At 71.4% G+C, this 26,430-nt stretch overlaps 1 protein-coding gene across 1 annotated transcript in view; it reads left to right on the forward strand.

The window, feature by feature from the left end:
* The first annotated feature begins 7,363 nt into the window (after positions 1 to 7,363).
* CDHR2 (cadherin related family member 2) overlaps positions 7,364 to 26,430 on the forward strand; it is a 28,610-nt gene continuing 9,543 nt past the window's right edge. The window contains exons 1-15 of the mRNA XM_045026797.1: positions 7,364 to 7,776; positions 8,463 to 8,516; positions 9,586 to 9,675; positions 10,819 to 10,908; positions 15,037 to 15,162; positions 15,590 to 15,730; positions 16,174 to 16,249; positions 19,637 to 19,743; positions 20,229 to 20,459; positions 21,598 to 21,753; positions 22,551 to 22,715; positions 22,876 to 22,937; positions 24,024 to 24,267; positions 24,594 to 24,833; positions 26,258 to 26,327. Of these exons, the coding sequence (XP_044882732.1) occupies positions 7,696 to 7,776; positions 8,463 to 8,516; positions 9,586 to 9,675; positions 10,819 to 10,908; positions 15,037 to 15,162; positions 15,590 to 15,730; positions 16,174 to 16,249; positions 19,637 to 19,743; positions 20,229 to 20,459; positions 21,598 to 21,753; positions 22,551 to 22,715; positions 22,876 to 22,937; positions 24,024 to 24,267; positions 24,594 to 24,833; positions 26,258 to 26,327 (1,933 nt within the window). The 5' untranslated portion in view covers positions 7,364 to 7,695. The remainder of the gene's footprint in view (positions 7,777 to 8,462; positions 8,517 to 9,585; positions 9,676 to 10,818; positions 10,909 to 15,036; positions 15,163 to 15,589; positions 15,731 to 16,173; positions 16,250 to 19,636; positions 19,744 to 20,228; positions 20,460 to 21,597; positions 21,754 to 22,550; positions 22,716 to 22,875; positions 22,938 to 24,023; positions 24,268 to 24,593; positions 24,834 to 26,257; positions 26,328 to 26,430) is intronic.

The following is a 26,430-nucleotide window of genomic DNA, read 5'->3' on the forward strand; positions in this document are numbered from 1 at the left end:
GGGCAACCAGAGCAGGGATGGGCTCTGTCCCAGGTCTCACAATGAGCTCATGGTGGAGGCCTGATTTCCAGCCACATTGTACTACATTGTACTCCCCGCCCAGAACTGGACCTCGAACCCAGGTGTCCGGATGCCCGGTGCTAATGTAACAAATGCTTTTTAGACTTAAATATGTAGCAAGAGCAGCAGGGATTTTGCAGAGTGGGAGCCCCTCACGCAGCTCAGCCCTGCGACCAGCCTCCCTGGTCAGCCTGGAGCACCCCCAGGCAGGCCGAGGCGCCAGGCACAGGGAATGAAGGGGCTCACTGGAGGTCACTCTCAGGTGCACCTAGCAGAGAGGAGCAGCCCTGCTTTGATCCCCACAGATTCCCAGGCCAGGTGGGATCAATGGGATCATGTAGTTTGACCCCCTGTTTAGTGCAGGCCAGGGAACTGCCCCACAATAACTCCTTTCCTTGCCCCCAGTGGGCTCCCCCGGCTCCCAAGCTAGGCTCCGAAAGGGACCCAGATTCTCAGCTCTCTGCTGCCTGGAAACAACAGCTTTCCCCAGTGCCCCGGCGTGTGGCCCAGGGAGCAGCCCCTGGTGTGAACGTTCCCTGCGTTTCACAGCAGGCTGGGACAGAGGGAATGCCAGAGTATCCCCAACAGGGGCACTGCCAGGATCTGGGGGTCCCAGGGAGCACTTCCTAGCCACCTGCCATTGTTTCCACAGCTGCATGTTCGCCCGGTGCCTACCCTCCCTGAGGACCTGCACAGCCCCCTGCAGTGCCTGCTCCCCCCACCTGGGAACCCCCTCGGCACCCGACTACCCAGCTCCTTCCGCCAGGGGTGCTGTCCCTGCCTCAGACAGAGCAGAGCTGTAACTGGAGTCAGGGCAAGACTCCTGCCCACGGCCCAGCCCTCTATGCCAGGGGTGAGTAAGAGCCCAGCCCAGCACCTGGGCATGAGCCCCCCGTAAAGGTGTGTGAGGCTCCAGGCAGGTGAGAGATCCACAGCACCCTGCAGGGTGGCACTACAGCCACCCAAAGCCTCCAGCGCACCGGGCCAGGCAATGCCGGCCTGACGCCCAGCGTGGCAGCAGGCGCTGGGAGAGTCCTGTCCCAGGAGGGGGGAGTCGGGACAGTGCGGGACATTTGTTAGTAACTAGCTGTGGCTGCCTGCCAGCCCCCAGTGCACTGCTGGAGCACAGGACAACCAGGTGCTGCTGGGTCCCTGGGGACAGTCTTGCCCTGGGCACAACTGCAAGGTGACGGGCTGGAGCACCGGGCAGGCTGTCGGCATGTGCTCCTCGCCCAAGCCCTGCCCTTGCTGCATCTCCCCGTCAGGGTGGGGCTGCTCACTCTGAGTCCCATGGGCAAACCTCACAGAGCAACCAGCCAAGCTGTCCGACTGGCGCGGCCCCACAGGCTGCTGGCACCGGGTGCCAGGGGGATGCATGGCAGATGTGCCTTTCAGCAGCATGCTGGGCAGCACCTGGGGCCAGGGAATGGCTTTTCGTGGCACCCACAGCCCTCGAATGCGGTGGCCGCTTCCCACGTTACAGACTGCGGATCCCCAAGGAGCGTGGCCTGGCCTGGCCCGGCCCAGGGCTCCCCAGGACCCTGCGGCAAGTCAGAGGGGGCTCTTGATGCTGACAGTCAGACAGAGGCTCTGGGCCACAGCCTCTGGCGGCCACCCTGCCCCTCCTGGGGCAGCCTATTGCCCAGGGTGGGGATTCCTTCCGCATCCCCGTGCCCTTTGGACGCCCCGACGTCTCCGCTCTCCCGTTTACTGATTGGCTGGTTGTTTGGTTTCCAAGCTATGGTGATAACATCGGAAAACAACCCGGGATGGTGCAGGGCGGGCCGGCTCCAACGGGGCAGAGTGCACCCCCCGCCCCAGGAGCAGAGCCCAGGGAGGACGCCAGGTGGGGCCATGCCAGGTGTGGTGCTCTCAGGCGCATCCATCAATGTCACAGCAGAGCCGGGCACTCGGGGAAATCTTGCTCGTAATGTGGTGCCCAAATGAGAGCGGAGGCCTTCTGGCCCCATATGCCCATTGGGCCGTGAGCGCTATGCCCCCAGGGCGCCAGACACCCACTGCCCGTGCCTCTGGAGCTGAGCGGGGGCTGGAAGAGCCCCTGCCAGGCCGCCCAGAGACGGGGGGAAGGGGGGAGTCAGGCCAGCACCTGGCAATGACAGTCATTCCCAGAGGCGGGATCGGGGGCAGGTGAGAGTGACTGAGGAGCCCCGAGAGCTCGGCTGCAGAGCCTGCCCAGAGGAGTCCCTAGCACGGCTCTGGAGGGCGCTGCCTGCTCCCGGCTTCCTGGCCTGTTGTCAGGGGCGGGGGGAGCCTGGGGGGGCTGGTACCCGGCTTCAGCTGAAGGGACAGGGGTGCTGGAGGCTCCCTGGGGATGCGGTTTCGGGGCTGTCACAGGGAGGCAAGTGAGCAGGGCCGCGGTGACTGGGGGGGCAGAGAGGGCTGTGGATTTCCTGGAGCAGCGTTGTACACAGGCTGCTGGGGGCTGAGGGGTCCCCACCTAGGGGCACCAGGCGCCATTCCAGATCCCCAGCCCCACAGTCCCCCACTCCCCGGGGGTTATCACCAAGGCCCCATGGACGCTGCGGCCGGGTGGCTGGTATGGGGCACGGTCAGCCCTTGGGGGTGGTATCGCTCACCCCAAACCTGCAGCATCCCCGGGGTCACCAACCCTCCAGGCTTCACCTGGCTCTTGCACTGCTGGTGCCCTGCACAGGGTTGTCTTGAACCCCCCAGCGGGGCCTTTGAAGCTGTCAGGGCGCTGGTGGCTCCGGCACTGGGAAGGGGGCTGTCAGGGACGTGGGGCTGGGGCTGGGGCTGGCGGGCAGGCAACCCGCTGGGGTGCAATAGGTAACCACTGCCATGTTGGTGCTGAGTGAGTCCCACTGAGGTAAAGGGGGCAGCTCCCTCCTCTCACAGCCTTGGCCCCAGGCTAGGGGTTGGCTCCCCCCTCCCGAGGGCTAGCACTGAGCTCTCAGCCCTGACCGGAGCTACCTAGCCCAGAAACAGAGGTGCTGCCGAGCCGGCGAACCTGGCTGCCAGGCACTGCCACCCTCCAGCATGTCTGGAGGGGCCCTGTCGATCCGGGGGGCTCTGAAGTTCCTGCTCCTGGCCTCTCCCATTCCCAGCCGTCAGGGTGCCCCATGCCGGCCAGGCTGGGTGGCAGCACAGGGCTCTCTGCGCTCGCTGCCCACCCCCAACAACACTGCACCCGACAGGTGGCTGGCCCCGTCTCCAGGCGTCCCGGGGTCCCTCGCTCCCTGGGCCTTTACTCCAACCCATCTTCCGCTTGAGAGGAGCCGCACAATCCCCCCTTGTCCCTGAGACCTGGAAGTAGGTCACATGAATCCCCCGGGCGGCTCAGTGCTGCGATGCGGGGTGAGCTCTGGGGCCCTGCAGCGCCAGGGGAGGGGCTCCTTAGCCCCTGCCAAAGGGCAGAGCCCCGAGCTCTGCAGGGCTCCCAGAGAGCAGGATGTGAGTGTGGACGGGCCACGATCCTGGGGTAAGACATGAAACTGCCTCTCACTCCACCCCTGCCCGTCGCCAGCCTCCTTCCACCCCCTTCGGGGAGACCGGCGTCTCTCCACGGGCTCCGTGCCTGGAAGGGCTGCAGTGGGCACCCGAGAACCTGTGCCTGGCGGACAGGGCAGGATCAGACGAGGACTGAGGGTCAGGGACTCACCCAAGGCCGTGCAGCCAGTCAGAGCTGGGAAGAGGACCCAGGCGTCCTGGCGCCCAGACCCAGGCTGATTCCTAGAGCTCAAGGCCAGAGGGGAGCATGAGATCAGGTCATCGGAGCTCCTGTCACTCATCCCGTTTCACTCAGGCTCCCTCCCAACCCAGCTGGTCGGACTCCTGGGTCCTGGGCCCTCCGGTGCGATGCTGCCCCGGCCCAGCAGCTCCTTGTGATTGCAGGGTCACCCCCATCCACTCACGGGCAGGGCCCGAATGTGGCTGTAGTGCCAATCTGCCCATCCCCCGGCAATCCTGGCCCTGCCTGCCACCCAGCCCTGCTCAGGGGTCCCTGGGAGTCAAAGCTGGATGGCAGGGCAGTGGGGGCAGCTGCTGAGCACCCGGCAGGCTGGGAGGAGCTGGGCCCAGCAGGACAGAGCTGTGGGGTGGATCCCCCCAAGCCCAACGGGGGGAGTCGAGCTGGCAGCTGGAGGTATTCTGCCTAGGGCTCCCCCCAGCTCCCAGCAGAGCCCACGGGCCTGCTACTGGCATCCTGCCCCAGGGCAGTGGGGAGGAGGGGCTCAAGGAAGCAGGAAGGGGAGAGATGGTTTGTCACCCACTAATTGCAGTTAATGATTGATCAGCCCAATTATAGCAGGAGCCAAAGGTCTGTTGTGGTCTCAGAGCCGCTGGAGCCAGCAGGGAGCAGGGCAGCATCCCCCAGCGAGCCCCACGGTGCAGGTAGGGGGCATGGGGCAGGGCCACTCGCCACTCATGGCCTGACCACGCTTGAGGTCCTGCCCGCAGCAGGGTCGTGCGCTGGGATGGGGGAGCCGCCTGGGGACGCCACATCCCAGAGCAGCCCCCCGGGAAGCAGGAGTGCAGGGGTCCGTGGGGCCCGGGACAGGATTCTGCAGGGACCCGTCTAGGCCCGAGCGGGCCGCCCACCCTTCCCAGGGGACACCTGGCAGGCCCCGCACAGAGCGTCTGGATCTTCAGTGGGATTCTCCCCGCTGTCGTCCCCCACCCCCACAGCCAGGCCCCTGGGAGCCCCTCCTAAGCCCCCCACAGACAGAGCTCTCCGGGGTGGCTGGGTGTTTCCTCCCTGTCGTATGCGCCCGCCCTGCGCGAGCAGCTGGACCCGGAGCCCATCGCCCTGCGGGAACCTCTGGGCGTGGTGGGGCCAGTGCTTGAACTGACCGAGTGGATCTGGGGGATCTCCTCTCACCCGCCTCCTCCACAGGTTCACACGTCCCAGCCTGGGAGTGAGGGCAGGATCGGGCCCCTGCCTGCTGGCTCTGGGGGCTGGGCTCGCTCGCCCCAGCACCGTGACAGCCGCCTGGGGTCCCGGAGGCGCAGGGCGTGCTGGGCATTGGAGACTCAGCTGCCTGGGATCCCCCCTGCACTGCCTTGCCCCCTCCAGGTGCCCATCCCCTGGCCACTCTCTGCCCCTGCTAGCGGCACCACCCAGGGGCTCTGCCCGGGGGGTCTGGCGGAGCGGGGTGGGGGTCATGTCCCCGGAGCTCCAGTTCAGCCCTTGCGGCCAGGTGAGGCTGTTCCGGAGGGGGGGGGGAGAGACGCGCAGCGGGAGGGTGTGAAGCGCAGGGAGCTCTCGCTGAAGCTCTGCCCCCCCCCCCCCGATGTGCCAGCAGGTCCCCTTGGCAGGATGGCCTGGCACCCGCTGCTGCTGCTCCCCTTGCTCTTGGTGGCGGGTAAGGATTTCACTCCCTGGCTGGCGGGAGGGGGGCAGGGCACGCCTGGGGGGCGAGGACGGAGTGGGGTGGGGCAGGGGGCTGTCATTCCCCTGGGGCTGGGCACTGAGGGTCGGGTTCCCCAGGGCAAGTGCCTGCTCCCACGGCAGGCGACCTCGGCGACCCGGAGCAGCTGCCAGCAGTGGGGACTGAGTGCCCTCTGGTGGGCAGGGGCCAAGCAGTAACCCCCGAGGACCCAGCCTGCCCACTCCAGAGGTCCCTGGAGTCTGGGTACTGCCTGGCGTCCCAGCGGCATGGGGAGCGGCTCAGAGCCAGCTGCTCAGGCAGTGCCACGCCAGGGGCTGGGCTGGCACCCCCTGGGGCGGGCAGTGCCCGGCAGCAGGGCGAGGGGGGCTCTGAACAGCTCAGCACAGGGGCTAACGCAGGGCAAACGTCTCCCTTGCAGTTTCGGGGAATACGGCCCCAAGGTTCAACATCACCATCGCCTATGTGTCCGAGAACCTGCCTGTGGGTGAGTGCAGTGCGGAGGCGGCGGGGCCAGGCCGGGGTGCTGCAGAGAACCAGGCACGGGGGTCAGGGCAGACAGCACCGTCGCTGCCTCGGCTGAGTTCCTGACAGCCCAGGCCACCAGCGCCACCCCGCTCCCTGCGGTGCCCAGTCTCCTGCTTGGCTCCCGGCTGTGCAGCTGGCAGACGGAGAACCCACCTCTGCCCACCCTGGGGAGAGCTGCCTTACGTCTCATTGGAACACGTCAGGGCTGCGCAGGCTGGGTGCTACGCCCCAGCTTTGGAACAGCCTCTGGAGGACCCCTCCAGTGGGCCAGACCCCCGAGGGGGCCCTGCAGCCTCACCGCCTCCTGGGACTGACCCTCTGGGCTCCAGCCCCCCGTCCCCCCGTGAGCTCTGCCAGCGAGTCCAGCTGAGCCAGACGCCGCGGTGCCCCCTCCGCAGGGGGCAATGCCCCTCGCCCAGCGTTCGCAGCAACACTCCCCCCGCGCTGGGGCTGGCCAGGCAGCGGGCACAGCACAGGGAGTCCTTAGAGGAGCCCAGAGAGAGGCAGCCCAGCCCCCAGGGAACCCCAGTGTCAGGGGCTGTGTCTCCCCATGAGAGCCCCGGCTCCTCCCAGCAGCCAGCTCTTATCCCCCTGCCCCGGCCTTTGTTCCCCAGCTGGGGTCTGTGCCCAGCTTCCCTGCTGGGGGGGGCCACCTCCCTCTGGGCCGCGGGGCGCGGGGGCTCAGTGTCCTGGCGATTGGAGCTGCCGTTGTCCTTAGATTCTCCGCTGAGATGGAGTCAGACTCAGCCAGGTTTTTTTCAGTGCCCCACCCTGGCTCAGACAGCGGGCGACATGTCCGCCGGTGTCTCTTAGCCTCCCTGAGAGCAAACTGTCCTTCCCCCCAGCCCCGGAGCCATGCACAATACAGGGGAAACTGAGGCACACACAGGACTCATAAAACATTACAGAAAATTCCCACTTCAGCTGGCTTCAGCTTCCTGCCGCTGGATCTTGCCTGGCCTTTCTCCACTCAGTCCAAGAGCCCTTTGGGACCTGGGATTTTCTCCCTGGGAAGGGCCTTACACCCTGCACTGATCTCTCCATCTCTGCTGATGTGCTGCCCAGGCTGCTGGGTGGGAGGCTGTCATGGAGTTTGGGGACACACGGCCCTGCACCCCCGGCTCCCTGCGATTCACCGTGACTCTCAGCCAGGCAGTAGAACAGAAGGTTTATTAGACGACAGGAACACAGTCCAAACCAGAGCTTGTAGGTACAGAAAACAGGACCCCTCAGCCAGGTCCTTCTTGGGGGGTGGGGATCTTAGACCCCAGCCTTGGGGTTCCCTCCAATTCCCCAGCCAGCCCAAAACTGAAACTCTCCAGCCCCTCCTCCCCCTTTGTCTCTGGCCCGGGCCAGGAGGTCACCTGATCTCTTTGTTCTCCAACACCTTCAGCTGGCACCTTTGCAGAGGAGCGGCCCAGGCCCTCAGTTGCCAGGAGACCGGGCGTCGGCCATTCTCTGTCCAGACACCATCACATCTGCCCTCTAGGGCTCCGCAACAATCCCACCCCTTCTCCCACCACCTAGATAAGAAAGGCACAGGGGAAACTGAGGCACCCGCACAGTATTCAGAGAAAACATTAAGAACAGTCCCACTTCCTCACAGGGAGCAGCTGGCTGCCTCCTCCAGGGCCCTTGCTGCAGCAGGTGGTCCTTGTGACGTCTCCCCCTCCCCCCTGCAGGAGCCTGGGCCTTCCAGCTGACGGCTGTGGATGCCGATCGTGACCCGTTATTCTATGGCATGAGCGGGCAGGACGCCTACTATTTCTCCGTCAACGCCACGACGGGCGATGTGCTGCTGGCGGCCTCTCTGGACCGTGAGGTGAGAGGGGGTGGCCGGGGCTGCTGGGCACGGAGACGATAGAGACCAGAGCCAGGGCAGCGGGGGGTGCTCAGCGGCCGTCACAGCTACTCTGCCCTTGTGCAGCCCAGATGGCACCAGGCCTGCTCCCTGCAGCCCCTCTCCCGGGCAGTGCCAGGCAGCAGTCGTAGGACTCCCACCACCGCAGGGCCTGGCACTCTCGGATCCCACGGGGGAGAAGCCCTTGGCAGAGGCACCAGGAGCCTCCCTGGGGAGGGGCAGCTCCCTGGTGGAGCCCCAGGACACTCCCCAGCCTCTGCCCTCTGAGCGGGGTGCTGGAGGGAGCCCCAGAGCAGCTCCCCTGGGGAGCACTGGCACGGGGGCAGGGGCTGGCAGGGTTTGGGGAGCTGATGCTGCAGCCCCTCCACAGTAAAGGGAGCAGACGTGAAAGGAGTCCCAGGCAGGGGTCGCTGGGGGCTGCGGGTTGGGAGTGAGGGGCACTGCGTTCCCTTGTCCCCTCCAGAAATGCTTCCCCCCACACCTGCGGGGAGGGGCCTCTGGGGAGCGCAGCTCGCTTTGGTCCCAAGGAGCTGCCTTGTGAGGCTTCGACGTGCAATATGGGGCAAGTCAGTGGGAACGGGGAAGGGGGCGGGAGGGGGCTGGGGCATCCCTTGAGCAAAGTCCCCCTCTCTTGTGTTTCCTTCCAGGCGAAAGCCAAACTCAGCGTCACCATCACAGTGACAGACAAGATCAACACTGAGGTGAGGGAGTGGACAGGGCGGGGGCCGTGCCTGGGGGACTGGGGCAGGGTGGGGGCTGGCGGGGGCCGTGCCTGGGGGAGTGGAGCAGGGTGGGGGCTGGCGGGGGCTGTGCCTGGGGGAGTGGTGCAGGGTGGGGTCTGGCGGGGGCCGTGCCTGGGGGAGTGGAGCAGGGAGGGGGCTGGCGGGGGCTGTGCCTGGGGGACTGGGGCAGGGTGGGGGCTGGCGGGGGCCGTGCCTGGGGGAGTGGGGCAGGGAGGGGGAATGGCAGGTCCCTGCCTGGGGGAGCGGGGCAGGGTGGGGGCTGGCAGGGGCTGTGCCTGGGGGAGTGGGGCAGAGCGGGGGGCTGGCAGGTCCATGCCTGGGGCAGTGGAGCAGGGTGGGGGCTGGCGGGGGCTGTGCCTGGGGGAGCGGGGCAGGGCGGGGGCTGGCAGGGGCTGTGCCTGGGGGAGCGGGGCAGGGTGGGGGCTGGCGGGGGCCGTGCCTGGGGGAGTGGGGCAGGGTGGGGGCTGCCGGGGGCTGTGCCTGGGGGAGCGGGGCAGGGCGGGGGCTGGCAGGGGCTGTGCCTGGGGGAGCGGGGCAGGGCGGGGGGCTGCAGGGGGCCGTGCCTAGGGCAGCGGGGCAGGGTGGGGGCTGGCGGGGGCCGTGTCTGGGGCAGTGGAGCAGGGCGGGGGGCTGGCAGGTCCATGCCTGGGGCAGCGGGGCAGGGCCTGGGGCTGGCAGGTCCATGCCTGGGGGAGCAGGGCAGGATGGGGGCTGACAGGTCCATGCCTGGGGTGGGACGGGGCAGCAGGTCTGCATGTGGGCGCATGGGGAGCGGGCAGGTTATGCACCCATGGGCCGGTGCATTGTGCTGGCAGCTCTTCGGGGACAGAAGTGGCAGCAGCTGGTGTGGCCGGGTCTAATCCAGCCCTGGCATAAGGTGGTGACTCCTGGTGTTTGCGGGGGCTGACTGGATCCGTGCGGTGTCTGGAGCCTGAGACGCTGCGCCCTGGTGTGCCCGGAGCAGTGCCCGTCGCGGCTGGACCGGGGCCAAGCCCCTGTCCCTGAGCCGGCGCCTCTGCCCCTGCAGGTCTCCAGGAAGCTGACCATCATTGTGCAGGACTGGAACGACAACCCCCCCATCTTCCAGAACCAGCCCTACATCACCGACCTCCCGGAGGTACCGAGCCCAGCCAGGCCTTCCCTGACCCTCGCGGTGACCCCGCAGCCTCCCCACGCGGCCCGGGGCCCACGCCTTGGCACCGCTCCTCCGCTGGCCGGGGCAGCCTCCCGTGGGGCAGCGCAGCAGAGCCTGGCCCGTCTTTTCCTCAGCCACCCGGCCTCCCCTGGGAGGGAGCCTCGGCTCTCTGATCCAGCCCCCCCACCCCCCGCGGAGCCAGACCCCCCGAGGAGCAGGCCCCCCTGGAGAAGCCAGCCCCCCACAAGGAGCCGGCCCCCCCCCGAGGAGCAGGCCCCACTGGAGAAGCCAGCCCCCCCCGAGGAGCCGTTCCCTCCCCGCGGAGCCGGCCCCCCCCTGAGGAGCAGGCCCCCCTGGAGAAGCCAGGCCCCCACAAGGAGCCGCCCCCCCCCCCGAGGAGCCGGCCCCCCCTGACGAGCAGGCCCCCCTGGAGAAGCCAGGCCCCCACAAGGAGCCGGTCCCCCCCGAGGAGCAGGCCCCCCCGAGGAGCCAACACATCTGGCACTGGCTGCCCCATGCTGGGCCAGACAGGACGGGCAGCCGCTCTCCTCTGCAGGGCGCTGGGCGGGTCCCAGCAGGCGGCCTGGCATGGGCTCTGGCATGGCGACGGAGCAGCGCATGCTGGCAGGGACCTGCGGGCTCGCTGGGCTGGCGACCTCGGGTCGAAGTGAGCGCAGAGGGGCCCTCAGTGCGTTGGCATCAGGCCAGACAGCTTGGCTGCGCCGGGGCTGACCCGGAGCCGGCAGGGCTGCCAGCGCGCTCCAAGTGGGGGGCTGTCTCAGACCTGCCTCCCCGGGTCAGGCGCAGCGGGGGGCACGCAGCACACGCTGATTGGCAGGGGCATTCGCCAGCCCCAGGCAGCCCCTCAGGGCTGTGGCACGTGAGGCGACAGGTCCCCAGCGTCTCGGGTTCCCCCAGACGTGGCAGCTCCGGGCACAATACCCTGATCCCCTGGGGGGGGGGCGGCATCCCGCCCCGTGAGAGGCCCCCAGAGCTGCTGCTGCGAGTGACCCAGCTCTGTCCCCTGGGGGTGCCCAGGGCTGTGCGCCAACTTCCTGGCTGCCAGGTGCTGCCCCAGACCTACAGGCACCTCCCAGCCAGCCCCACCTGTCCCCTGTGTTTCAGACCCGGGCGATAGGCAGCACCGTCAAGCAAGTGCTGGCCACGGACGCCGACTCGGGCAATGCCGGCAGAGTGCAGTATGAGATCGTGTCGGTGAGTCTGGGCCTGTCTCTGCGGGGCCGGCGCGGGGTCAGGGAGATGGTTGGGCTGGGCCCGGCGCGGGGCCGGGGAGGTGGTTGGGCTGGGCCCGGCGCGGGGTCAGGGAGATGGTTGGGCTGGGCCCGGCGCGGGGCTGGGGCCGGGGAGATGGTTGGGCTGGGCCCGGCGCGGGGCCGGGGAGATGGTTGGGCTGGGCCCGGCGCGGGGCCGGGGCGGGGGAGGTGGTTGGGCTGGGCCCGGCGTGGGGCCGGGGCAGGGGAGGTGGTTGGGCTGGGCCCGGCGTGGGGCCGGGGCAGGGGAGGTGGTTGGGCTGGGCCCGGCGTGGGGCCGGGGCAGGGGAGATGGTTGGGCTGGGCCCGGCGCGGGGCCGGGGAGGTGGTTGGGCTGGGCCCGGCGCGGGGCCGGGGACGGGGAGCTGGTTGGGCTGGGCCCGGCGCGGGGCCGGGGACGGGGAGAAGGTGGGGCTGGGCCCGGCGCGGGGCCGGGGCCGGGGAGATGGTTGGGCTGGGCCCGGCGCGGGGCCGGGGCAGGGGAGATGGTTGGGCTGGGCCCGGCGCGGGGCCGGGGCCGGGGAGATGGTTGGGCTGGGCCCGGCGCGGGGCCGGGGCCGGGGAGATGGTTGGGCTGGGCCCGGCGCGGGGCCGGGGCCGGGGAGATGGTTGGGCTGGGCCCGGCGCGGGGCCGGGGCCGGGGAGATGGTTGGGCTGGGCCCGGCGCGGGGCCGGGGCCGGGGAGATGGTTGGGCTGGGCCTGGCGCGGGGCCGGGGAGAAGGTGGGGCTGGGCCCGGCGCGGGGCCGGGGCCGGGGAGGGGGGGGGGCGGGGCCTGGCGAGGGGCCGGGGCCGGGCAGGTGGTTGGGCTGGGCCCGGCGCGGGGCCGGGGAGATGGTTGGGCTGGGCCCGGCGTGGGGCTGGGCCCGGCGCAGGGACGGGGAGAAGGTGGGGCTGGGCCCGGCGCGGGGCTGGGGCCGGGGAGAAGGTGGGGCTGGGCCCGGCGCGGGGCCGGGGCCGGGGAGAAGGTGGGGCTGGGCCCGGCGCGGGGCCGGGGAGGGGGAGATGGGTGGGCTGGGCCCGGCGCGGGGCCGGGGAGGGGGAGATGGTTGGGCCGGGCCCGGCGCGGGGCCGGGGAGGGGGAGATGGTTGGGCCGGGCCCGGCGCGGGGCCGGGGAGGGGGAGATGGTTGGGCCGGGCCCGGCGCGGGGCCGGGGACGGGGAGAAGGTTGGGCTGGGCCCGGCGCGGGGACGGGGACGGGGAGATGGTTGGGCCGGGCCCGGCGCGGGGCCGGGGACGGGGAGAAGGTTGGGCTGGGCCCGGCGCGGGGACGGGGACGGGGAGATGGTTGGGCCGGGCCCGGCGCGGGGCCGGGGACGGGGAGAAGGTGGGGCTGGGCCCGGCGCGGGGCCGGGGACGGGGAGAAGGTGGGGCTGGGCCCGGCGCGGGGCCGGGGAGGAGGAGAAGGTTGGGCTGGGCCCGGCGCGGGGCCGGGGACGGGGAGATGGTTGGGCCGGGCCCGGCGCAGGGCCGGGGCAGGGGAGAAGGTGGGGCTGGGCCCGGCGTGGGGCCGGGGACGGGGAGGTGGTTGGGCTGGGCCCGGCGCGGGGCCGGGGCCGGGGAGGTGGTTGGGCTGGGCCCCGCGCGGGGCCGGGGAGAAGGTGGGGCTGGGCCCGGCGCCGGGACGGGGAGAAGGTGGGGCTGGGCCCGGCGCGGGGCTGGGGACGGGGAGAAGGTGGGGCTGGGCCCGGCGCGGGGCTGGGGACGGGGAGAAGGTTGGGCTGGGCCCGGCGCGGGGCCGGGGCCGGGGAGGTGGTTGGGCTGGGCCCGGCGTGGGGCCGGGGAGGGGGAGAAGGTGGGGCCGGGCCCGGCGCGGGGCCGGGGAGGGGGAGAAGGTTGGGCTGGGCCCGGCGCGGGGCCAGGGACGGGGAGATGGTTGGGCCGGGCCCGGCGCAGGGCCGGGGCTGGGGAGAAGGTGGGGCTGGGCCCGGCGTGGGGCCGGGGACGGGGAGGTGGTTGGGCTGGGCCCGGCGTGGGGCCGGGGACGGGGAGAAGGTGGGGCTGGGCCCGGCGCGGGGCGGGGGAGAAGGTGGGGCTGGGCCCGGCGCAGGGACGGGGAGAAGGTGGGGCTGGGCCCGGCGCAGGGACGGGGAGAAGGTGGGGCTGGGCCCCCGGCGCGGGGCTGGGGACGGGGAGACGGTGGGGCTGGGCCCGGCGCGGGGCTGGGGACGGGGAGAAGGTTGGGCTGGGCCCGGCGCGGGGCCGGGGCCGGGGAGGTGGTTGGGCTGGGCCCGGCGTGGGGCCGGGGAGGGGGAGAAGGTGGGGCGGGGCTGGGCCCGGCGCGGGGCCGGGGCAGGGGAGATGGTGGGGCTGGGCCCGGCGTGGGGCCGGGGAGTATGATGAATATTATATTACACTCATAACGTCACAGGGGGTCCCTCTGCGAGCTGGAACGTGCCCCCCCAATAGAGGGCAGTGGCGGCTCCCCACTCCTCCGGCCCCAGGCACTTCAGCTGGGCGAGAGGGGGCAGGGACAGGACCCTGCTTGGGGTGCCCAGCGTGGGGTGGGTCTCGGGGAGCCTGGCAGTGGCAGGAACAAGGGTCTGGCCCGAGACCTCCCCCCAGGGAGATGCTGCCCAGCGAATGTGACAACCAGCTTCGCTCTCACCACCCGGCTCACCCCGTCCTCGGGCAGCCCCTAGCGCGGGCGTCTGCCCCGGTCCCGCCAGCCCCCAGGCCAGGTCCAGGCAACCCAGACCAGTGAGACTCCCCAGCCGAGCGCTGCCAACTCCGCTGGCAGCCGCTAGAGAGCAGCATTGGGCCATGCTGTCCACAAGCCGCATGCTGGGGGGCAGCTCTGAGATGGGGTGGTGGAGGGGCAGGTGGCCCGTGGGGGGCCGAGAGATGAGGCATGCGGAGGGCAGGGGATGGGGGGGCAGCGGGCTGGGGGGGAGACTCGGGGGCGTGAAGGTTCTTGGCGCTGTGCTGTAGCAGGCACTGCGGGCAGGGCTGCGGGGGGCCTGTGGCTGGAGAGGATGGGGGGCTGTGGCTGGAAGGGGTTCGGGGGGCTGTGGCTGGAGAGGATGCGGGGGGGCTGTGGCTGGAGGGAACATGGGGGGCTGTGGCTGGAGGGAGTGTGGGGGGGCTGTGGCTGGAGGGGATGAGGGGCTGTGCCTGGAGAGGATGAGGGGGCTGTGGCTGGAGGGAGTGTGGGGGGGGCTGTGGCTGCAGGGGGGTGGGGGGGGCTGTGGCTGGAGAGGATGGGGGGCTGTGGCTGGAAGGGGTTCGGGGGGCTGTGGCTGGAGAGGATGCGGGGGGGCTGTGGCTGGAGGGGGCATGGGGGGCTGTGGCTGGAGGGGATGTGGGGGGCCTGTGGCTGGAGGGCAGGTCTGGGGCTGTGGCTGGAGGGGATGTGGGGGGCCTGTGGCTGGAGGGGATGTGGGGGGCCTGTGGCTGGAGGGGATGTCGGGGGCTGTGGCTGGAGGGGGCATGGGGGGCTGTGGCTGGAGGGGATGCAGGGGGCTGTGGCTGGAGAGGATGAGGGGGCTGTGGCTGGAAGGTGTGCCGGGGGCTGTGGCTGGAGGGGATGTGGGGGGCCTGTGGCTGGAGGGGATGCATGGGGCTGTGGCTGGAGAGGATGCGGGGGGCTGTGGCTGGAGAGGATGAGGGGGGCTGTGGCTGGAGAGGATGAGGGGGGCTGTGGCTGCAGGGGGGTGGGGGGGCTGTGGCTGGAGGGGATGCGGGGGGCTGTGGCTGGAGGGGGTGCAGGGCAGGACTCCCACGGAGGAGCTGTGCAGAGCCCTGGAAAGCCCAGGAGTCTGGGGGACACGTGGCTTGGCTGTGCCCGGCCCGCCTTGGCCAGGGGCAGGCAGCTGGCACCCACTGCCTGGCAGGGGCTGTTGGCAGAGCTTGGGGGGCAGCCCAGGGAGCCGCTGGAAACGGCACGGGGTGCAGGGGGCTCCGGCTGGCTGCGGCAGGGCGAGGGGCTCTGTGGATAGGGAGTGACTCCCCTCTTTTCGAGGGTCTCCCGTCTCCATCCCTCCCTCGACGAGTCCCACGGAGCTCTGCGGGGGGATGGATGGGTCTGTGTCCCCGGCTCAGACCCAGCCACCCTCCTGCTCCCCATCCCCAGGTGACCCCCGACAACGCCAAGAATCACCAGCTGTTCTACGTGCTGCAGAACGGGACGGTCAGGCTGAACGGCTCCCTGAGCTACAACAACCAGAGCACCTACTACCAGCTCCAGATCAAGGCCACGGTGGGTCAGCCGCGGCGGGGCTGCGGGCGCTGGGATCTCACGGGGTCTCTGCTCCCCAGGAGGGCGGGCAGCCCATGGGGGGGCTGGAGGGAATAGGGGTGGAGGTGCGGGGGGCTGCCAGCACTGTGATCTCACGGGGTCTCTGCTCCCCAGGACGGCGGGCAGCCCGTGGGGGGGCTGGAGGGAATAGGGGTGGGGTGCAGGGGAGCCTGCAGGCGCTGGGATCTCACGGGGTCTCTGCTCCCCAGGACGGCGGGCAGCCTGTGGGGGAATAGGGGTGAGGTGCAGGGGGGCTGCCAGCACTGGGATCTCACGGGGTCTCTGCTCCCCAGGACGGTGGGGCAGCCAGTGGAGGGGCTGGAGGGAATAGGGGTGAGGTGCAGGGGGGCTGCCAGCACTGGGATCTCACGGGGTGTCTGCTCCCCAGGACGACGTGGGCTGCCTGAAGGACTGCGTCTACCTGAGCTCCATCGCCTACCTGTCTGTGAACGTGGTGGACGAGCCTGACCTGGCCCCGCAGTTCCTGAACGAGCCCTACGTGGGGTCGGTGCCCGAGAACTGCCCCCTGGTAAGGGGTGCCTGCCGCCTGCTCCGCCCCAGTGCCCTCCCCCCCTGGCCAGAGCCTGGGTGCTCATGACATCACCGCCTGTTGCCATGGAGCACAGTGATGTCGGGGGTCCCCCTTGGCGCTGCCCTTGATTGGCAGGTGTCAGCGGCTCTTGTCTGCCCTAGGCAGGTGGGGCCCATGGGCCCGAGGATGCTGTGGGGAGCCGGGGTGTCTGCGATAGTCCTGCAGCCAGGGGGTCGCGGGGGCCGGGGGGGGGGCTGGGGTCTCCCGCTGGCGGGTCCTGTGCTGAGCGGGGACACCCTGAAACCCCCATTCGACTCCCTGGGGCCCAGGGAAGGAGAGGCTGCGACCCCCTCCGCCGAGCACAGCCCTGGCTGTGGGGAGGGGGTGAGCCGGCATGGGGTGTACAGCGAGCCCCACCCTCACCAGGCTCCTCGTTCCAGGGGACCTCGGTGCTGACCGTGTCGGCCATCGACAGAGACAAGGGCGTGAACTACGCCCTCAACTACACCCTCCAAAGTGAGTGATGCTGGGGGGCAGGGAGGGGGCAGGCCAGGGGCTCCCTTCAGCTCCCTCTCTGGGGGCGCTCATGCCAACACATCTGGGAATTTGGGGTGCATGGGGGGAGTTGGGGCACTGGGGCAGTCACCCTGAGAGGCTGAGTTGGGGGGCAGGCTGGAGGGCTGGGGCAGTCACTCCAAGGGGCTGAGTTGGGAGGCAGGTTGGGGGGCTGGGGCAGTGACTCCGAGGGGCTGAGTTGGAGGGCAGGCTGGGGGGCTGGGGCAGTGACTCCGAGAGGCTGAGTTGGGGGACAGGTTGGGGGGCTGGGGCAGTGACTCCGAGGGGCTGAGTTGTGGGGCAGGATGGGGGGCTGGGGCAGTGACTCCGAGGGGCTGAGTTGGGGGGCAGGCTGCGGGGCTGGGGCAGTCACTCCGAGGGGCTGAGTTGGGGGGCAGGGTGGGGGGCTGGGGCAGTGACTCCAAGGGGCTGAGTTGGGGGGCAGGTGGGGGGGCTGGGGCAGTGACTCCGAGGGGCTGAGTTGGGGGACAGGCTGGGGGGCTGGGGCAGTGACTCCGAGGGGCTGAGTTGTGGGGCAGGTTGGGGGGCTGGGGCAGTGACTCCGAGGGGCTGAGTTGGGGGGCAGGCTGAGGGGCTGGGGCAGTCACTCCGAGGGGCTGAGTTGGGGGGCAGGTTGGGGGCATGGGCATGCACACCGAGGGGCAGAGTAGGGGGGCAGGCAGGGGGCTGGGGCAGTGACTACGAGGGGCTGAGTTGGGGGGCAGGCTGGGGGCTGGGGCAGTGACTCCGAGGGGCTGAGTTGGGGAGCAGGCTGGGGGGCTGGGGCAGTGACTCCGAGGGGCTGAGTTGGGGGGCAGGCTGGGGGGCTGGGGCAGTGACTCTGAGGGGCTGAGTTGGGGGGCAGGTTGGGGGGCTGGGGCAGTGACTCCGAGAGGCTGAGTTGGGGGACAGGTTGGGGGGCTGGGGCAGACACTCCGAGGGGCTGAGTTGGGGGGCAGGCTGGGGGCTGGGGCAGTGACTACGAGGGGCTGAGTTGGGGGGCAGGCTGGGGGCTGGGGCAGTGACTCCGAGGGGCTGAGGTGGGGAGCAGGCTGGGGGGCTGGGGCAGTGACTCCGAGGGGCTGAGTTGGGGGGCAGGCTGGGGGGATGGGGCATTGACTCGGAGGGGCTGAGTTGTGGGCAGGTTGGGGGGCTGGGGCAGTGACTCCGAGAGGCTGAGTTGGGGGACAGGTTGGGGGGCTGGGGCAGTGACTCCGAGGGGCTGAGTTGTGGGGCAGGTTGGGGGGCTGGGGCAGTGAATCCGAGAGGCTGAGTTGGGGGACAGGTTGGGGGGCTGGGGCAGACACTCCGAGGGGCTGAGTTGGGGGGCAGGCTGGGGGCTGGGGCAGTGACTACGAGGGGCTGAGTTGGGGGGCAGGCTGGGGGCTGGGGCAGTGACTCCGAGGGGCTGAGTTGGGGAGCAGGCTGGGGGGCTGGGGCAGTGACTCCGAGGGGCTGAGTTGGGGGGCAGGCTGGGGGGCTGGGGCAGTGACTCCGAGGGGCTGAGTTGGGGGGCAGGTTGGGGGGCTGGGGCAGTGACTCCGAGAGGCTGAGTTGGGGGACAGGTTGGGGGGCTGGGGCAGTGACTCCGAGGGGCTGAGTTGTGGGGCAGGTTGGGGGGCTGGGGCAGTGACTCCGAGGGGCTGAGTTGGGGGGCAGGCTGAGGGGCTGGGGCAGTCACTCCGAGGGGCTGAGTTGGGGGGCAGGTTGGGGGGCTGGGGCAGTGACTCCAAGGGGCTGAGTTGGGGGGCAGGCTGGGGGGCTGGGGCAGTGACTCCGAGGGGCTGAGTTGGGGGACAGGCTGGGGGGCTGGGGCAGTGACTCCGAGGGGCTGAGTTGTGGGGCAGGTTGGGGGGCTGGGGCAGTGACTCCGAGGGGCTGAGTTGGGGGGCAGGCTGAGGGGCTGGGGCAGTCACTCCGAGGGGCTGAGTTGGGGGGCAGGTTGGGGGCTGGGGCAGACACTCCGAGGGGCTGAGTTGGGGGCAGGCTGGGGGCTGGGGCAGTGACTACGAGGGGCTGAGTTGGGGGGCAGGCTGGGGGCTGGGGCAGTGACTCCGAGGGGCTGAGTTGGGGAGCAGGCTGGGGGGCTGGGGCAGTGACTCCGAGGGGCTGAGTTGGGGGGCAGGCTGGGGGGCTGGGGCAGTGACTCTGAGGGGCTGAGTTGTGGGGCAGGTTGGGGGGCTGGGGCAGTGACTCCGAGGGGCTGAGTTGGGGGGCAGGCTGGGGGGCTGGGGCAGTGACTCCGTGGGGCTGAGTTGGGGGGCAGGCTGGGGGCTGGGGCAGTCACTCCAAGAGGCTGAGTTGGGGGGCAGGCTGGGGGCTGGGGCAGTGACTCCGAGGGGCTGAGTTGGGGGGCAGGCTGGGGGGCTGGGGCAGTGACTCCGAGGGGCTGAGTTGGAGGGCAGGCTGGGGGCTGGGGCAGTCGCTCCGAGGGGCTGAGTTGGGGGGCAGGCTGGGGGCTGGGGCAGTGACTCCGAGGGGCTGAGTTGGGGGGCAGGCTGGGGGGCTGGGGCAGTGACTCTGAGGGGCTGAGTTGGAGGGCAGGCTGGGGGCTGGGGCAGTCACTCCGAGGGGCTGAGTTGGGGGGCAGGCTGGGGGCTGGGGCAGTCACTCCGAGGGGCTGAGTTGGGGGGCAGGCTGGGGGCTGGGGCAGTGACTCTGAGGGGCTGAGTTGGGGGGCAGGCTGGGGGCTGGGGCAGTCACTCCGAGGGGCTGAGTTGGGGGTGAGGGCAGGATGGCCGTTGGGGCATTAGCAGAGGCTCAGCCGTGTGCAGCAGTGAGGGGCCACGTCCCCTCTCTCTGTGCCGGGGCTGGTGGCTCCTGAGCGGTGCGCGAGCCGCTGGGCCCCATTGGCCTGCGGGCCTAGCTCAGCTAATCACAGACCCCAGGGTGCTGAGCCAGGCCAGGCTCCCGGGCTGGTGCGAGGGGAGGCCCAGCGAACCCGCCCTGCAGCGTCTCCTGCCCCCGGGGCTGGGCCCGGCTTCCCGCCCTGGGTGTCGTGCCCTGGCCCACGGGTACCAGCATCCCGCCCTCCGTCACGGCAGGGGCAGCTGCGCCAAACGCCAGCAGCGCTGGGACCCACACGCCTGGAGCAGGGAGCCGCCTGGGCGGGGGGGCCTTGTTCCCCAGCCCCCTGCCCAGCTCAGGGCTGTGGGGCCGGGGCGGAAGGTGCTGGGGCCCCATGGACTCAGCGGGTGCCATCCCCCCGGGGAAGGTCCCTGAGTGCTGGGGCCATGTCTGGCAAGTGGCTCTGGCCAGGCCCGGCTGGCGACGCCCCCCCAGTGCCCCATTTCCCAGCCCGCGTGGCCAGCGGGCACCCAGCCCTCAGCTCTCCTCCCCCCTGCCCAGCTACCGGCGTGCCGTTTGCTATCGACCTCGCCACGGGCACCGTCACGGTGCACAGCGCCCTGGACAGAGAGCAGCTGCCCAGCGAGGAGGTGCTGCTGGAGGTGCTGGTGAGTAGGAGGCAGCCCTGAGAGCCCTGCCCCCCCCCTCTCCTCCCCCAGTGTCCCTGGCCCCCCACCTGACCCATCCCCCCACCCCCACGTCCCTGGCCCCCCACCTGACCCATCCCCCCCACCCCCACGTCCCTGGCCCCCCACCTGACCCATCCCCCACCCCCACGTCCATGGCCCCCCACCTGACCCATCCCCCCCACCCCCCGTGCCCCTGGCCCCCAGCCTGACCCGTCCCCACTCAGTGCCCCTGGCCCCCCACCTGACCCATCTCCCTCCGGTGTCCCTGGCCTCCCATCTGACCCATCCCCCCCACCCCCCATGCCCCTGGCCCCCAGCCTGACCCGTCCCCCGCAGTGCCGCTGGCCCCACAGCTGCCAGTGCCAGTGCCCCAGCCCCTGTCTGACCCATCCCATCCTCCCTTCCCCTGACCCCTCACCCCCCTGCTGCCCCTGCCTGACCTGGCCCATCCTCTCTGCCCCCAGGCGCAGGAGGAGAAGCTGGACATCTACGGGCAGGTGGCTCAGGCCAGCACCACGGTGACCATCCAGGTGACCGATGTCAACGACAACACGCCCCAGTTCTACGACTGCGAGCTCCCCGCCTGCGACTTTGCTGCCAGCCCCCAGAGCAGCTTCGAGGGCTCCCTCGAGGAGCATTCCTCTGCCAGGGTGCCCGTGGGCGGCCTCCGCATTGTGGCCCACGACCCTGACAAGGTGGGCGCTGCTGGGCTGCCCCCTGCCCTTGGGCATCCACCACCCTGTGGGGTGGGATCGAGGGGCATCGGCCGGACTGGGAGAGCGGGGGCTGGGGATCAGGACCAGGGCCACCGGCAGGGCTGGGGCCCAGGATTGGGGGTATCGGCAGGGCTAGGATATTGGGGGCTGGGGCCCAGGATTGGGGGGATCGGCTGGGCTGGGAGAGCGGGGGCTGGGGATCAGGATTAGGGTCATCAGCAGGGCTGAGGGTCAGGATCGGAGGGATCAGCAGGGCTGGGGTAGCGGGGGCTGGGGGTCAGGATCAGGGGGATTGGCAGGGCTGGGGGTCAGGATCGGGGGGATCGGCAGGGCTGGAGTAGCGGGGGCTGGGGGTCAGGATCGGGGGGATCGGCAGGGCTGGGGTAGCGGGGGCTGGGGGTCAGGATCGGGGGGATCGGCAGGGCTGGGGTAGCGGGGGCTGGGGGTCAGGATCGGGGGGATCGGCAGGGCTGGGGTAGCGGGGGCTGGGGGGTCAGGATCGGGGGGATCGGCAGGGCTGGGGTAGCGGGGGCTGGGGGTCAGGATCGGGGGATCGGCAGGGCTGGGGTAGCGGGGGCTGGGGGCCAGGATCGGGGGGATCGGCAGGGCTGGGGTAGCGGGGGCTGGGGGTCAGGATCGGGGGCATCGGCAGGGCTGGGGTAGCGGGGGCTGGGGGTCAGGATCGGGGGGATCGGCAGGGCTGGGGTAGCGGGGGCTGGGGGTCAGGATCGGGGGGATCGCAGGGCTGGGGTAGCGGGGGCTGGGGGTCAGGATCGGGGGGATCGGCAGGGCTGGGGTAGCGGGGGCTGGGGGTCAGGATCGGGGGGATCGGCAGGGCTGGGGTCAGGATCGGGGGGATCGGCAGGGCTGGGGTAGCGGGGGCTGGGGGTCAGGATCGGGGGGATCGGCAGGGCTGGGGGTCAGGATCGGGGGGATCGGCAGGGCTGGGGTAGCGGGGGCTGGGGGTCAGGATCGGGGGGATCGGCAGGGCTGGGGTAGCGGGGGCTGGGGGTCAGGATCGGGACCTGTGCCTGACCCAGTTGCTCCCCTGTGGGTCTGGCCGGTGTGGAGCAGGCCCCCAGCTGCTGGGTTTCTCGCCCTCCTCTCTCCCGGGCAGGGCTCCAATGGTGCCTTTGAGCTGCGGCTGCAGGGCCCAGACGCCGCCTCCTTCTCCATCTCGCCCACGAGGATCACGGGCACGGGGGCGGTGCAGGTCCTGGTGCAGGACCCCAGCACCGTGGATTACGAGCGGGTTCATGTGATGACAGTAGAGGTGAGAGCCCCGGAGGGTGCAGGGGGCCAGGCCCCGGAGCCGGGCTGGGGGAGCGTTGGGCCCAGCCAGCTGCCGTCTCCAGCGTGCCTACGCTGAGCGCTGCAGGGGGGCTGTGTCCCGTTGGGCTGGGCAGGGGGGGAGGTGCCGCCTCACCCCCTCGGGGCTGCCCGGCCATCCTCCTTTGTGCCTGGCAACATTGGGCCGAGCTGCCGAGCCCAGAGCCCCAGGGCGCCGGGACCTGCGTCGCTGCAGTGGGGGAGCCGTCCCTGCTCTGTGGGTCGGGCGGGCCCCCAGCGTGGGCAGGGCAGCTCCAGCCTCATTCCCCTGAGCTCAGCGACGGGCAGCCCCAAAGATGGCTTGTGGGGTCAGCAGGGGGATGGGGGGGACGGGGCAGACACGGTCCCTTCCACGGTCCTTTCCCAGGTTTTAGGGAGACGGCCGCCCTCAGCCCTGCCTCGCCCCACCCCGACTCCACCCCTGCCCCAAAATCCCTCCCCCAACTCCGCCCCCCCTGCCCCCTTGGACCCCTCCCCAAATCCCCGCCCGGCCCCGCCTCCTCCCCCAAGCGCGCCGCGTTCCCTCTCCTCCCCCCCAGGGGCGCAAGCGCTGAGAGGGAAGCGGGAGAAGCAGGACCCGGCGTCGCGCTCGGGGGAGGAGGCGGAGGCAGAGCAGAGGCGGAGGTGGGTTGAGGCGGGGGGGTAGGGAGCTGCCAGTGGGTGCAGGGCCCCGGAGCACCCATGAAGTTGGCACCTGTGACGTGGGCTTGGGGGTGACGTGGTCCCTTCCCCATGCTGCAGATCGTTGCCAACGACACCGGGAACCCCGGCAACTGCTGCTCCATTGCCACAGTGACCATCCAGCTGTTTGACATCAACGACCACAGCCCCGAGTTCGGGCAGAACATGTACCGGCTGCAGGTGCCAGAGAACAGCCCAGCGGGCACCGTCATCTCCATCATCACGGTGAGGGAGCCCGGGGGGCAGTGGCACTGTGGGGCACCTGCAGGGGGTGGGGTTGTGGCAGGCACTGGGGGCCCTGGCTGGGGCCCAGGCCCCCCTGACGGCCCCCCAGGGGCTGGGCCCTGCTGCTGCTGTGACCAACGGGCCCTTCTGGCTTTTGCAGGCCACTGACCCGGACAGCGCCAGCTATGGCAGGATCACCTACAGGCTGCTGCCCGAGAGCATGTACGTACCCTGCCGCGCCCCTCACTGCCGCGGGCAGGTCCTGGCCAGGCTCCGGAGGGGCTGGTGGGACTGTGCCCGGCGGGGCCCAGGGACCCCACCTGCCTCCAGCCCGGCGTGCCGGGAACAGACGGGTCCAGAGGTGCCAACTTTCTCGGGGCCGGTGGGAGCCCATGCCCCCCCGCCCCTGGCCCCGCCCCCATTCCAACCCCATCCCCACAGTCCCTACCCTAACTCCGCCCCCTCCCTGCTCCTATTGGATCCCTTCCCCAAATCCCTGCCCCGGCCCCGCCTCTTCCCCCAGCGCACCGCGTCCCCCCTCCCTCCCTGCCCCGCCCATCAGCTCTGTTGCGGCGCAAGCGCTGGGAGGGAGGGGGAGAAGCCGGACGCGGCGGCGCGCTCGCGGAGGAGGCGGAGGTGAGCTGGAGCAGGGAGGCGGAGTCGGCGCCTATGGACAGGTCTGTCTGTCGGTCCATCCCACTAGGGTTGCCAACTTTCTAATCGCACAAAACCAAACACCCTAGCCCCGCCCCTTCCCCGAGGCCCCGCCCCCATTCACTACATTCTCCCTCCCCCACTTTCACGGGGCTGGGGCAGGGGATCGAGGTGTGGGAGGGGGTGAGGGCTCCAGCTGGGGATGCAGGCTCTGGGGTGGGGCCTGGAATGAGGGGCACAGGCTTACCTCTGGTGGCTCCCGGTCAGTGGTGCAGCGGGGTAAGGCAGGCTGCCTGCCTGTCCTGGCACCACACTGCACCCCAGAAGGTCTGGCTCCTAGGCGGAGTCGCGGCAGGCGGCTCTGCACACTGCTCTCTCCCGCAGACACCGCCCCTGCAGCTCCCATTGGCTGCGGAGCTGGTGCTCGGGGCGGGGGCAGCGTGCAGAGCCCTGTGGCCCCCCCCGCCTAGGAGCCGGACTTGCTGGCCACTTCCGGGGCGCATCGCAGAGCCAGGACACGTAGGGACTAGCCTGCCTTAGCCCCGCAGCGCCGCTGACCGGACTTTTAACGGCTCAGACAGTGGTGCTGACCGGAGCCGCCAGGGTCCCTGTTCTGGTTGAAAACCGGACACCTGGTCACTCTATGTCCCACAGCCTGGACATCTTTGCGGTGAACGCCAGCAGCGGGGAGGTGCTGGTGCGGAACGGCAGCTTGCTGGACCGCGAGACCCGCTCGGTCTATTACGTCACCCTGCAGGCCGTGGACGGGGGGAACATGACCGGCTCCACCTACCTCGAGATCACCCTGCAGGACGTCAACGACAACGCCCCAGTCGTCAGCGGTTCCTACAACATCTTCGTCAACGAGGAACAGGAGAACATCAGCGTCCAGATCCAGGTGGGGCTGAGCCCTGGGGGCCGATGCCCTTGCCCCATTTCTCCAGGGGACTAGCCGGCCCTTGGCACCTTCCAGCCAGCCCCTTCAGCTGCACCCTGGGGCCGTCTAATGAGGCTCCTTTAATGGGGGGTGCTGGGGCTTTCCCGGGGCTGTGGGGAGCCCCCTGGCCCCTCACGCCCGCTGGAGGCCAAGGGTGGCTGGGCGGGATGGTGACAGGTTCCCAGGCATGAGGCACCGTGAGCTGCTGGGCTTGTGGGGTGGGCGGGGGGAGCTCTGTGGGGAGTCCCTGAGTCCGACCCTGATCCCTCTGGCGGCCTCGTTTCCAGGCCTTTGACAACGACGAGCCCGGCACCAACAACAGCCGCCTGCGCTTCCAGCTGGAGCCCGGGACCTTCAGCGCCAACTTCACCATCGACCCCGCCACGGGGGTGCTGCGCAGCCGGGGGGCGCTGGACCGCGAGGCCATGGAGCAGGCGCTGCAGGGGAAGGTGGTGCTGACCGTGCGGGTGCACGACCTGGGCATGCCACAGCTCAGCTCCCTCGTCAACGTCACCATCATCGTGGAGGTAGCCGGGCTCCCGGCCGGGCTGGGGGGGCAGCAGGCTGGGGGGGGCTCCCGGCCGGGCTGGGGGGGCAGCAGGCTGGGGGGGGGCTCCCGGCTGGGCTGGGGGGGCAGCAGGCTGGGGGGGGCTCCCAGCCGGGCTGGGGGGGCAGCAGGCTCGGGGGGGGGCTCCCAGCCGGGCTGGGGGGGCAGCAGGCTGGGGGGGGGCTCCCGGCCGCGCGGGTGGGCAGCAGGCACGGGGGGGCACCCGGCCGGGCGGGGGGGCGGCCGGCTGGGGGGGGGCACCCGGCCAGGCTGGGGGGCAGCAGGCTGGGGGGGGGGATCCTGGCCGTGCGGGGGGGCAGCAGGCTCGGGGGGGGCTCCCGGCCGGGGTGGGGGGGCAGCAGGCTCGGGGGGGCGCCCGGCCCGGCGGGGGGGGCAGCAGGCTCGGGGGGGCTCCCGGCCGGGCTGGGGCGGCAGCAGGCTCGGGGGGGCTCCCGGCCGGGCTGGGGGGGCAGCAGGCTGGGGGGGCAGCAGGCTCGGGGGGGGCTCCCGGCCGGGCTGGGGGGGCAGCAGGCTGGGGGGGGAGAGCAGGCTCGGGGGGGGCTCCCGGCCAGGCTGGGGGGGCAGCAGGCTGGGGGGGCTCCCAGCCGGGCTGGGGGGGCAGCAGGCTCGGGGGGGGCTCCCGGCCGGGCTGGGGGGGCAGCAGGCTGGGGGGGGGCTCCCGGCCGGGCTGGGGGGCAGCAGGCTCGGGGGGGGCTCCCGGCTGGGCTCGGGGGGCAGCAGGCTTGGGGGGGGGCTCCCGGCCGGGCTGGGGGGCAGCAGGCTCGGGGAGGGGCTCCCGGCCGGGCTGGGGGGGCCGCAGGCTGGGGGGGCAGCAGGCTTGGGGGGGCTCCCGGCCGGGCTGGGGGGCAGCGGGCTCTGGGGGGGGCTCCCGGCCGGGCTGGGGGGCAGCAGGCTCGTGGGGGGCTCCCGGCTGGGCTGGGGGGGCAGCAGGCTCGGGGGGGCTCCCGGCCGGGCTGGGGGGCAGCAGGCTCGGGGGGGCTCCCGGCCGGGCTGGGGGGGCAGCAGGCTCGGGGGGGGCTCCCGGCCAGGCTGGGGGGGGCAGCAGGCTCAGGGGGGCTCCCGGCCGGGCTGGGGGGGCAGCAGGCTCGGGGAGGGCTCCCGGCCGGGCTGGGGGGGCAGCAGGCTCGGGGGGGCTCCCGGCCGGGCTGGGGGGGCAGCAGGCTCGGGGGGGCTCCCGGCCGGGCTGGGGCGGGGTGCGGAGGGCTCCTGTCCCGAATCTTTCTCCTGGGGAAGGGGAGCTGTGAGAATATTTCCGGGGCCCGCGCTGGGCTGGAAGCTGCTCCCCCTTCCCAGCCCCAGGGCTGAGTACGGGCACACGTCTGCCCCTCGCCCAGCTGGGCACCGTGCTGGGCCCAGACTAGTGGCCTGGGTTTCTCTCCGCAGGACGTGAACGACAACGCGCCCGTGTTCCTCCACGAGCCCTACACCTTCTCTGTGCGGGAGGGCCTGGCAGGTAGGGGGCCGCCTGCGGCTGAGCACTTGTGGGGCGCATTGAATCCCAGCAACCGGCCAAGGGGGTCTGGGCAGGGCTGACTGAGTGGGGAGGCAGGGGGCAC

The sequence above is a fragment of the Mauremys mutica genome, chromosome 8 (assembly GCF_020497125.1).
Source record: "Mauremys mutica isolate MM-2020 ecotype Southern chromosome 8, ASM2049712v1, whole genome shotgun sequence".
NCBI lineage: Eukaryota > Metazoa > Chordata > Testudines > Geoemydidae > Mauremys > Mauremys mutica.